General features: G+C 35.6%; 1 protein-coding gene across 1 annotated transcript; it reads right to left on the reverse strand.

The window, feature by feature from the left end:
- Window positions 1-226: 226 nt before the first annotated feature.
- Window positions 227-7,060, reverse strand: LOC118745784 (ephrin type-A receptor 4a-like). Its single transcript, XM_036479457.1, has 7 exons — window positions 6,961-7,060; window positions 4,556-4,684; window positions 4,406-4,501; window positions 3,980-4,350; window positions 3,780-3,926; window positions 3,384-3,713; window positions 227-626 (listed from the first exon to the last, which is right to left on the reverse strand). Exons 1-7 carry the CDS (start codon window positions 6,998-7,000, stop codon window positions 522-524), a joined length of 1,218 nt encoding a protein of 405 aa, XP_036335350.1. The 5' UTR covers window positions 7,001-7,060; the 3' UTR covers window positions 227-521.
- Between the last annotated feature and the right edge of the window lie 5,765 nt (window positions 7,061-12,825).

Below are 12,825 nucleotides of genomic sequence, written 5' to 3' on the forward strand. Positions count from 1 at the left end.
GCCAGTCGCCATACCAAATAGGGCCATTATTATCAGTTTGTTCACAGATTACTGTGGCTTGCTGTTATCTGAATATTAGAAGATGACGTGGAATCCAAAGAGAGAGGTTACTGATATTTTTCGCCCTAATTTCATTAAACAACGATCAAACATAAGATATTTGCATAGATAAAAAGTATAAAAATATATAATTTTATTTTTATTTTTTAATTAAACCCGATGGGAATAATGGTAGTTGCAAGTCTTTTGACTCCTCGCAAATGTGTTTATTTTTAATAATAACTTGTTTAAGATATATAAGAAATTTTAATCAATATTTGCGGTGTGAATCGATTTTTGAGGACTATGTGCGAGAAATAAATTAATTTGTTTCTTAGAAAGTGGTTGAAAAAACCCATAGTACGAGAATTCTTCTAACATTATAATACTTACAATAAGTGAACTTATTATTTTAAACGATATTTTTCATAATAATGCCATATTTACACTGATTCGAGTCTACAAATACAATATTAATAATCTTAAATTATAGTATCCAACTGCCTGGCCTGATGTAGAATTTTTTTTTGATGCCCTACTAAGGTTATACCCATATCAGATAGTTGTTGAGCCGTTAACCGGGAGATCTATAAAAAAACGATAATTTCAGTAATTATTACTTACTAATTTCTTTATATTAATAGTAATTTCTTTGTTATAGTTAAAAAAAATACTCCTGGAAAAATACAATTTTTATAACACTGCTTTGAGAATTTTGTTGATGAATTTTCCTTAGTTGTGTTTCTATTGTCTGGTTTGTAGTTTCTCAGAGCTGCGGTTTCTCAGAGATGCACTTTTTCCCCAACGGCAATCTCAGCTATGAATTTTCGTTTCCGCCATTCATTTTTACTACTTTTTTATACAGTTATGAAGATCTTGTAATCTCGATTTTGAAAGTTTTAAATCGCATACGAAAACGTCCCGATTCATTACATTATTTCTTGCTTACTTCTTTTTTTAATACCATAGGGGGTTTTTACTTTTAACAAGAATTTATTTACTACTAAAGACTTTTTAGATTTACAAATGGTGAACAAATTTCAATTTTATTTGTATTATTATGGCGTAATAATGTGCGAACTGACGCTACTTAGAAATGACACGTGAAGCCAGGTCCTTCTCTAATTGGTCTTTCGCTGCACTCATTTCATTTTAAACTTAAAATTTAAAGCTTATACAGGTCATCGTTCCATCGAGTGCAATACAGGTTATCGCCAACGTGTATAGGCCGTTAACTCTTGTTTCAAATCCATCTCCTTATACAACTTAACCAAATAAAGTGCAGCCGATTCGTTACTATTTTAGTTTGATAATGTAGTTGCTTTTAATTCTATGTGCTAATTTGAATTCTGGTTCCTCCTAAGTTATTTCATTATTTTGTGTTATTGTGGCGTTACAATTTCAACAGTGTTAATGGAAAAAGCAACAAAGTCGAAATGGAAAAAGCGGTGACAGGTAATAAGGTCAATGGAAATAAGGTCAATTGACTTTATTTCCCACCCTGGTGCGAAATAAAGTCAATTGACACTATTACCTTTTCAAAAGCGAAATAAAGTCAACAAAAATTTGGAAATAAAGTCATTGACGCTATTTCCTCATTCAAATGGAAATAGCGCCAACAATGCTTAAAGTATGTCGATTCATAGAAAAAAATGTTGTTCTTACAATAAACATTGCCCCGTAAGTGTTGTTTTTTAATAGATGAAAAAGGTTATAGCCAAATCCTCAGTGTTGTGATATTAATCCACACACAATCATGAACTCCCACCAATTGATTTTATTAAAAAAATTTAAATTACGAATATGTAAAAACGCACAGCTGGAATACGAGAAATATTTTAAGAAAGAGTGTAAAAATGATCCATATCTTGCAAAACTTGTTTCGTTTCCACAAAAATAAAGCGAACACTATTAAATTGAGGAAACAGTCCATGTCCAAAAACCCCGGAGGAACACTGAAAGAATTCTGTGTTTTAAATTAGCATATTTTGAACGAATTCGGAATGTCTAAGGTGGAAAAGAAACCCACCTTTCTATAAGGAAACAATGTCTCCGCCAGCAATTTGTGACGACATCATTTAAAAGCAGCTAAGGAGAATGACGACACTATTTATTAGATGGCACATTCAACGAGCCAATGTACCAAAATGCGGATATAAACAATTATTGATTATTTAATATCAGATAGAGGGTATTATAGAATATAAGCCCTCGATGTTTAAAATATATACAAATTTTATTTGAACGTATACAAAAAATAAATCTACCTGCGTTACAGCACGGCGGGAGTGGGGGAAGGGGGCCGGGGGGCCGCGGCGTAGCGTGATGTGGTGTGCGCGCCGGTCGGTCGGGGTACGCGGGGCGCGAGCGCGGCGCGCGCGGTGTGGCGCGCTGACGGGGCCGCCGCGAAGCTTAGCAAATTTAATGTTTGAAAGAGAAATAATGTCAATGGATTTTATTTCGTTTTTAAAAAGGTAATAATGTCAATTGACTTTACTTCGCACCAGGGTGGGAAATAAAGTCAATTGACCTTATTTCCGTTGATCTTGTTACCTGTCACCGGAAAAAGCAACAAGGTCGAAGAGGCAGTGTAGTTGTTGTTTTAACCTATATACGTTAGTTAGAATTCTGGTACAGCCTATCTTGTTTTACATTATATTCATTAACCAGAATTCTTGTGTACCTTTAGGCAGCCTCATCGTAAATTACATATTTTTTTTATGTTATAGAGTAGTAATATTTACCTCAACAGTGTTATTGAAGTCTAAATATGAAGTCTGATGAGGAGATGTGGTGATATATCTTCGTCCGCTGAGACTTTATTGCTTTTTTCATTATCCTAATAACAAATAGTGGTATAAAGCTCAAAAACACGGTTGAGGCAAAAGGATTTCTTATTACTTTCTCAAATTAGATTTTCTTCCTTATGCGAATGCATAATTACACTTAAAAGTTTGCCATTGCCTGCCGAGGGCCAACCGCTGTTAGAAAAACGTTTTCTACACATTTGCTCAGACCAAAGATCGAACCCGGGTCCCATCGAGTGGTAGTACGCACCAATAACCACTCTGCTATTAAAAGATAAAGTAAAAATCATCCATATGGAACGAACAAGAAAAACAAATAAGCACTAGTAATGAAATAAAATTGCGAGCACTTTTTTAAAGTTTCGATGCTTTTGACAGCAAACCAGCCACTTAATATTTCAAATTCACGTTTACATTTCATAAATCGTCATTTTAGGAGATTTGTATTGTATTTGTAGTTCACGATAGCGGAGATAAATGTTTATATTATGTTATGTATGCTTAAACAAAACCTAAAAAGCAATATAATATAATTACCTGTTGGGCAGTCACCAAATTAGCCTCTTTAAAATGCTGTGAATATCGGGACATTTTAATGTTCTCCAGCCACAAGTCTGTACTTATAAATATGTTGTGACCACGTTGACTTTCTAAGATATGTGTTCCATCATTTTCTGGGGAATTTCTTGTTGTCAGCAGCGCTTGAGGTTGTCGAGCTAAATTGTCTAATGTTGATACTATACTTGAAAATGTTGGTCGATGGGTGCGTTGTTTTTGCCAACAATCAAGCATTAACTGGTATAATGCTTCAGGGCAATCCATGGGTGCCGGAAGTCGATAGCCCTTCTCTATACTTTTTATAACATCCTGAAATTAAACTCATCAAATAATATATATAAATAAATAAATAAAATTCTAAAAAGTCAAAACTACCTGATTTGACCAGTTCCAGTACGGTCGCTCACCGTACGACATAACTTCCCACAAAACAACACCATATGACCATACATCTGACGCTGATGTAAATTTACGAAAAGCAATAGCTTCAGGCGCTGTCCAACGAACTGGTATCTTCCCACCCTAATAGATTGCTTGTTTAACAAGGTAGTTTTTAATCTTATTTTATAACGTACCCGCGTTGTGTATGCGTCACTGGCATTCTCTATTTCACGTGATAGTCCAAAATCTGCTATTTTACATATAAGTTGAGCATTAACAAGTACATTTCGAGCTGCCAAATCGCGATGGACGTAATTCATGTCACTAAGGTAAGACATACCGCTAGCAATGCCACGTAGCATTACGATAAGCTGCAACGTCTGAAATTTGCCATCATTGACTCGCAAAAACGTATCCAGGCTCCCATTTTCCATGTATTCAGTAATAATCATTACAGGATTGGAGCGCGTCACAACTCCCTGAAGGTATATAACGTTTGGGTGGTCAAATTGCCCCATAATTGATGCTTCTGTCAAAAAGTCACATCGAGCCTTTTCAGACGACCCTAAAATAATAATGAATTTACTAAGATGATCAATTAAAACGATATGTTGCACTACCTGGTTTAAGCGTTTTTATGGCAACATCTATGTCTTGAACGAAGTTAGGAGGTATTTTTAAACGACCACGACATACGTCTCCGAACTCGCCTCCACCTAAGAAAAATGCATATTAATTGCTCACGATTTTTAGTTTTTGTGGCACACTACCAATTATAGCTTCAATTGTTATATAATTCGCGTCAATTTCTCGAGCAAATTCACGAATAGCTTGATTAGGATCTTCGTACGTATGTGGGTCTACGTAACTGCGACTGTTGCCAAAGAGGGGTGTTGTCACTGTAAGTTGTGAGTATTAATTAATGTATTATGAAAAATACATACATAAGTATATCCATACGTTTATTACTTTAAACAAAATCACAACACAAAATACTAAGTGATTTAGCAACATATTTATAAATTGAAAGTTAGAGTAAGATTTTTAGTTAGGTACATTCAAAAAGTAGTACTGAAACCCCAGAAATGTTAGATATGTATAAAGTATATAAGAATATATATGTATTTTGTAGTTAATATGGAATTTTTAACTTGTCAAAGACCGAACTTTTCTAAATAATATTTCATATGTATGAGTGTTGGTTCATATATACACAAATATGGGTTAAAAATAATGTATTTTTATCCTCACAAAATCTTATATTTTCTGAATATAAAGTCCGTTTAAATAGACAACGAAAAAATATCAAACTAGTAAAGTTGCAAAAATTTTTATGATTACAGTACAAGCATGTAAATTATTGTAATTTCTAAATGGTCATGACAATTAGCATGTCAGCATGCTGAAAATTAGCATTATGTAGTAACTAACAAAATTAAAATATATTGTTTAATATACCATCGTCATCAAAGCAGAAGCCTCTAACTGACAAATCTGAAATGTTATAGGAAAAGCAAACTCTTTAAAATTAACGCTGCAGGTGCTGTTCTAGAGATGATAATAAATTTCATTGTTTTCTATAGGCGAGTTCGCGACTTGTAGAATTTGAGGTGTAAAGTTGCTACGTAGCAAATCGTGAGCTCCCCTTATATGTATGTATATGGCTATGAGTTTTTTTTAACATTAAAAAAGGTTCTTCCAAAAAAATTTAAACAGACACTTTTGAATTGATAACGACGATATATAACATTATTAGTAAGAGAAAAAAGAATTTCCTACAAAATCAAACTACTTAATAAGCAACCTACGTTAGCATACTGTTTTGAATTTATGGTAGGCACTTAAAATTCTAGTAAGATATTAGATTTATAAAAGTTATAAATTGTTTGCTTCAGTTTTGTACTCGTATATGTATATATGTAGTTAAAATGACCATTGCCATGTTTGAAGCAATTTTCTCGACCACCTGTGAAATTGTAAGTATTCGTTAGCTTTGTTATCACCATCCGTTTTTTTGGAAATAAAAAGCAGTTAAGGTTGCCAATCACTTTACATTTTCTGCACTAAGTTTTAATACGATGAATTTTGATGACCAGCAGACCAGGTAATAATATAATTCATTGTGGGGAAGACTGTTGTATACATTCATGCGCCTATTTGAACCAACCATTTGATTGGCGCTTACACACATGTTAATGTTTGGCCGAGCTTTTCCTCCGATTTATGGCGTGCGCCTTGATGTTTTCACACAAAGGGAGGGACCTACAGTTTTACGCCGACTCCGAACGGCGATTGTATTTTTATGAGAAGCTGTTTTTCATGGCAAAGATACACTCGGAGCTTTGCCATTGCCTGTCGAGGGGCGACCGTGCTTGAACCCAGGCCTTGCGGAATAGTAACGCGCACTGCTAACGACTACACCGCAGCGACCGTATATAGCAGGGAGAATCTTTCGATATTTGTGAAGAGTTCTTCGAGAAATTCGAGTGACACTTTTTGTTTATTTTTATTAAGCAAATATGTAACTTTTATTCTTGTAAAACTCTTGCATCCATTCACTAGCATTAAAAAATATCGAACATACAAATAAAATCTCACATAAACAAATTTGACTACGCCTTTGTCTACATTAACTGGAAGTCGAGAAAACGTCCTTTCAAACTTATAGTAAATCATTCAGTCATGTCAGTGGCATTGTATTATGCGTCATTTACCTTAAAAAATAACATTAGTATTGAAACTATTAGTTTGAATAATACACGTATAAAAACCATCTCCTTAATGCCTTCAAAAGAAAATGAAAGTACATCAAATAAATTTCACACGAATATTCAGCAGGTCTTAGGATCAAAATTCATTGCTTCTTAATTTTGGTTATGTATAATTTCCATACCTCCACAGCTTCAAACTTTTTCCACCCTCTAATAAAGCAAATTTAATAAAGCAAAGTAATAAAATACATTCGCACCTATACAAATTATATATAATTTTAGTTGTGTAACTTACAAAAACTAGCGCCTTAAATGAGCGGAAAACATATTTTAAATAAAATTGTAAATAATATAAACTAAATGATCAAGCCTTGGAAATCACAGCATGCACACATAATGCTAAAAAAGCACTTTAGAACTAAAGAAAATTTGTACCCTTATTTAAATTAATAAAATGAAATTACCATTTGACTGAATGGTTTTAACGATTGGTGTGGTATCCATAGCATGAACTAAAATTTAAACAGAAAAACTACTGATAAACGAGAATTTACTCAACATAAATATATTAAAACGGTCACCCTTTTAAAAGGTTTCGCAATAGATTGAGAAAAATTACAAATAAAACAAAACTCTTTGATTATAAAATTTTACTAAACATAATACTGAACACGGATAGCCATGAACACAAACAGCACTTATTTCATAAAAACTTCAGCTCAGGCCTCTCAATTTACGGCAGGCCAAAAAAGTATTTTGTTGTTTGATTCTAGCTGCTTCATCTGAACTGAAATGATTGTATAACAAGCCGACAGCCTTCAAAAATTTTGGCCAGCTTCATAATTAGCGGTAGCAGTTCAATGGATGGTATTTCGGCACACGCTGTTTTGAGTAGTTTCCACAAAAAATTATTCGTGGCTCAAATATTATTAATGTACATATATGATTCATTTTTAATCCTCAGCAATTCCTATAAATCGTTTGCGTAAATTACTCCTTGTTGTTGCTGTCGGAGCGGCTGCAACAGCCCCGCCCAGATTGGCTAGTCATCAAGCTCAACTAACACGAGGACCAGGAAGCGTGCAGCTTCTATAGGGTATGTCTATAGGGGCAGAGGCGTTAGTTAAGTGGGGTTTAGTGGGCATGCGAAGAGATATCTCGAGTGATGCGGTGTCTCCGCGTGCCGGGCACTCTTTAGGCACATCTGCATCTAATCTGCACAGGTACGAGTTTAAGCTGGTGCAGTAGCCAGAGCGAAGTTGGGCTATTGTCGTCAGACTCTCGCGAGGCAGACGAAGCTCTATCTCGTCCACGTCAGGTGGTTGTGTTCCCATAACGGCATCCACAGGTCGAGTCAGTGGAGGTCGACACTGATTCCCTGTGAATGCCGTTTATGGACTGTAGTATGCTGTGGCGACATCGTAAGGCATGCGGTCGATGTCGGGAGTGCCGTGTCTTGGCAAGTCTGTAGCTTCGTCCACTGCGTCCTACTAGTCTCCGGCGACCACACGAGCGCTGCATAGTTTAGAACCGACCGCTCAATTTTCTTGTACGTTGACAACAACGATTCTTTGTCTTTGCACCAGGCATGTTGAGGACCTTGTTGCGGCTTTGTGCTCTATTGACAATTGCGGTTGTATGCGTTGAGAAGGAGAGCGGACTGTCGAAGGTAACTCCAAGGATTTTCGGGTTATTCACCGTCGGAATTGGTTAGCCATGGACGTGAATACCCAGCTGACCTGCTTCTCCAGGTGGTAAAAAGGGTTGCCGAGGATTTTGTAGGGAAGAGGGTTAGGCTCATTGCAGTGAAGAAGCGAGAAAGTTCGGAGAGGTAACCCAGACGCCATTATAGAGCAGTCGTCAGTATAAGAGACTCCCTATGGTGGTTGAGAGAACTTTGATATCGTCGCTCGAATAAAGAAACAGTGCAAATGCCACATACACTATTATTCGATAATTGCACCATTGGATAGACAATCCTTTAATCTATTATAAAAATCTTTAGTTTTCTTAAATATCTCTTTGGCTCACTAATTTATTCCCGAAAAACGAAATTGTATTTGTATGGTTTGTAATGGTTTATAAAAACTTCCAATTCGTTTTTCTCAAAACTATACTTTTCATGTTACACTATTTCATTATTCCAGCGACGATATGTAATAATTAAACAGTAGCGGGGACACCACCCCGTGGGACCACCTGTTTAGTTTTCAGGAGGATTCGCACAACGATTGAGGTGGAGGGATGGCGCAAGGGAATGGAAAATTATAGCCGAACTATTTTTGCCAAGTTTTAACGTATTATTTTCGGTGTTATTTAATTTTGGTTATCTTAGAGTAATAAATAATAATATAATAATAATAATAATATGATATATAATAAATATTATAAATGTCAAAGTTTGTATGTTTGGATGTTTGGAAAATCATCACGCGGAAACGACTATATGGATTTGCATGAAATTTTGCACACAGATAGCTTATGACCTAGGTTAGAAAGTAGGCTACTTTTTTTAAGAGTTGCCACCTGTAAGAAATGTTTAATTTAATTAATACGCGGAAATGAGTGAACTGATTTGCATGGAAGTTTTCACACAGATAGCTTATGAGCTAAGTTGAAAAATAGGCAGATAGCTTATGACCTACAGTGGAAAATATGCGAATTTTTTGGAAGAGTTACCACCTGTTAAAAAAGTTTTAATTAAATTAATACGCGGAAACGTCTGAACAGATTTGCATGACATTTCGCACAGAGATAGCTTATGACCTATGTTGGAAAATAGGCTACTCTTTTAAGAGTTATCACGTATTAGGAAAGTTTAATTAAATTAATAAGTGGAAATGACTGAACTGATTTGCATAGCTTATGACCTAGACTGGAAAATATGCTACTTTTTTAAGAATTTCCACCTGTTTGAAAATGAAATTTTGCTCAAGGATTGTTTATGACCTGTATTGAAAAATAGGCTACTTCCTTAACCGGTTTTCCGATCAGAACGAAATTTAGTACACTTACTACGGATTTCGGAAGGATGGTCTTAGACTGAAAGTAAGTCCGATAACTCAAGGCCCCTCCCATACAAATTGGAATTTTCATATTACATACATATCTCTGGAAGTATTTGTGGGAGAGAACTGAAACTTGGTATAGTGATATGTATGTGAAATCAATGTTGGCATTATTCGATTGATGTTTTAATTAGTTAGTTAATCCGATTAAATTCAATCTGATTACAGTTAATCATGATTAACTTTAATCCGACTAAACAGTTAATCGTAACCGCGATTAAAAAATTAATTTTTAATCATTAACTCTTAATTTGATCAAGTAGGTTTGGTGATTAATTAAGTTATGCTGGAATTTCCCTGTGCACACAAAGAAAGTTAATCCGGTATGGCTAAGTCGGGCTTCCTCGTCAATTTGAGTAATTTGGTGTGCATTTTCATTAAGATATTTACAAACTAGGTTTGTAAAAGTTCCCAGTTTATGTATTACTAATAACAATAATTATATTTTTTTTATTATGTGCTTTTACGCTTGTAATTGGATTAACGATTAATGTTTTAAATTAATTAAACGTAATCGCAGCCAGCGATTAACGATTAAAAAAATGTTATCATTAATCGTACAGTTGATTACGACTAATTAATTTTAATCGTCAAACGCCATTAACATTTTAATCGTTAATCAGATTAACAGTTTGCCAACACTGTGTGAAATCATGTTCATATTCACGGAGAAAAATGGACGTTTTTGGAAAAGAGGCGTAGCACCTCCCATACTGACTGAAAGTTTCATATTGCATATCTCTTCAAATGTTTGGGGTAAAGCACTCGAGCTTGGTATGGAAATACATATGTATGGATGTATGTGAAACCAATACCATACTCATGGAGAAAAATTAGAGTTATTGGAAAAGGTCACGATTGAGACAAATAGAGATTGCGCCAATCGCGGTACCGGTAATACGCTCTTTGTGATTTTGACAGAATCAGCTGTGTGCGTGACGTCATCTTGGTGCAATTGTTGATTGTGAGCATACGAAAAAAAACAAATAACAATTTTAATATTTGTGCGTTAATATTTCTGTGTGGTTTTAAACAGTTATTGAGACATTAAAAAACAAAATGAAGTATGCAGTGACAAAGTATAATAGTGAAAACAAAAGAAAAGCATGCGATATAAGTTTTTTTCGTTTCCTACGGACGCGAACCTGGCGAAAAAGTGGAAGAAGTGCTGCCGGCGAGGAGATGCATTAAACACCAAATCAAGCTATGTGTGCATGAAGCACTTTACTAGTGAAGATATTGAAAATAATACACAGTTCGAAATGGGTAACATATTAGGGCTATTCGCGATTCGGTGCATAAGAGCTGACAAATTTATGCAATTGCAGAAATATGCCATGGATTGTGAGCGACCTTTATTAAACTGTCATGGTAAAGCTTTTGCAAAACAATTTTTGTGCATCAGCTTTGGTTTTCTTTATGAATGCAATGCATAGCATTTTTATGCTATGGATTTTCGGTATTGCAAATTTGCCAAGCCATGACAAATGCAAATGCGTGTATTTTGTTTGTGTATTGCAAATAATTTGCAATACAAATTTGCAATGCAATGATGCTAGGCCATTTGCACCGGATCGCGAATAGCCCTATTGTGTATTTTCATATTGATTGCATTTAATATCGTTTTCGTAAACGCCTTAGGTTTTGCAAAACTTCGTCGTTTAAAACGTGGTGCGGTGCCTATCATTTACGAAGAAAATCTGGGGGGTTCCCAGCGTGCGGAAAGAGCTCAGCACAGGGAAAACAAAAGAATTGTCAACAAGTTACTTGTGCAGAGTGAGACTGCCGTTGCCACTGCAGGTAACAATTTGCTTTTATATAAAGCTGTGGAGTCAACAGCTGTGGAGTTTATGGTGGTTGGCTACGGTCCGTAAATATGCACTCTGCGAGGCTTTTTACAATAGCGAGTCCAAAAATTCACTTTGCTGTACACCTTCCTTTTGGTCTACATGAAATTGCAAACACTCTTAACACATCCATTTTTTCATGTGCTAAAAATCGTACTTACCCAAAGGGCTACATATCCAAAATTATTGCTACGTGTTCCTAATTAATCAATCTTTGTATATATATTGATTCCTGCAAAATTGGGCCATGTAATATTAAAATTAAGAAATTTGTATGCATTGTTTACATATTTTTCTATGCGTTTTGGCATTTCTCTCTCGCAATTGCACCAAGATGACGTCACGCAAAAATTACCCTCAAAATTCCTCTCTCATTGGCGCAATCTTGTATTCTATCATTCTTGGGAAAAGGTGGTGTGGCAACTCCCATGCAAATTGATTTTTCTATGCTGCATATCTCTGGAGGTGTTTATTGCAGAGGACTGGAACTTGGCACCGAGATGTGTATACAAAATTAATTCCATACTCATAGAGAAGAATTTGCGTTATTCGAAAAGGGGACATGGTTCCTGCCGTACAAATTTACTTTTTTATACTGCTTATCTCTAGAGGTGTTCATGGTAGAGTACTGGGACTTGGTACTGGGGTATGTAAAATCAATTCTAAATTTATGGAAGAAGATTAGGGTTATAAGAAAAAGGGGCGTGGCACTTCCAGTACAAATTTACTTTTTCTTGCCACATATCCCTGGAGATGTTTGTGGAAGACAGAATAAATTTCATTAAATGGAAAAGGGAGAGCCGGGTTCGACCTTATAATCTAAAGTTCTTTTGAGGCATTTGCTACAGTAATGAGAAGTGGTATTTTATCAAGGCCAGGTTACTAAATTTGAGTTGGAAATATTAGAACTCGCCGTGGTACCTCCAAGAAGGTTTCACGTTCACGCGTCGTATACCTGGAAACATTTTAAGGTAAACTTAAAGGGGTTGATATATTTCGTATGCCTAGCGCGCAGACGAGATTTTACAATTTCATAGAGCCAATTTACACGCTGACTTTTCACCCTGGGTGGAAAGTCATGCGTGTCGAGCTTGTAGGCAAGAAGTGTAGCGAAGTCAGCGGGGTAGGCAAGCACGCACGGTGAGCGAAATCGAGAGGTTTTTTGACATTTTCTTTTTTTCGCTTTTATCGAGTTCACTTTTTCGTATTTTTGCTATGACTTCGCGATTCGCTCCGTTTTAAAAATGAGGACGAAAGAGTTGACCAAAGAAAATTTTACGCTTAAACGTCAAAAATACGCAAGAAACGCCGCAAAGAAAAAGTCATCGTGTAAATGCACGAGGATTTTCGAAGACTTTTTTAAAAGGCAACGTGCCAAAAACGCAGGGTGAAAAGTCGTCGTGTAAATTTGCTC

The sequence above is a fragment of the Rhagoletis pomonella genome, unplaced genomic scaffold, assembly GCF_013731165.1.
Source record: "Rhagoletis pomonella isolate Grant_MI unplaced genomic scaffold, Rhpom_1.0 Rhpom_scaffold_00009, whole genome shotgun sequence".
Lineage (NCBI taxonomy): Eukaryota > Metazoa > Arthropoda > Insecta > Diptera > Tephritidae > Rhagoletis > Rhagoletis pomonella.

Excerpts from the sequence above, each read along its gene's own strand:
- LOC118745784 (XM_036479457.1), bottom strand. The coding sequence starts at position 7,000 with ATGGATACCACACCAATCGTTAAAACCATTCAGTCAAATG. Across the intron at positions 4,351-4,405 it reads CATAAAAACGCTTAAACCAG|GGTCGTCTGAAAAGGCTCGA; the intron begins GTAGTGCAACAT and ends TTATTATTTTAG. Across the intron at positions 627-3,383 it reads ATTTGGTGACTGCCCAACAG|ATCTCCCGGTTAACGGCTCA; the intron begins GTAATTATATTA and ends GTTTTTTTATAG.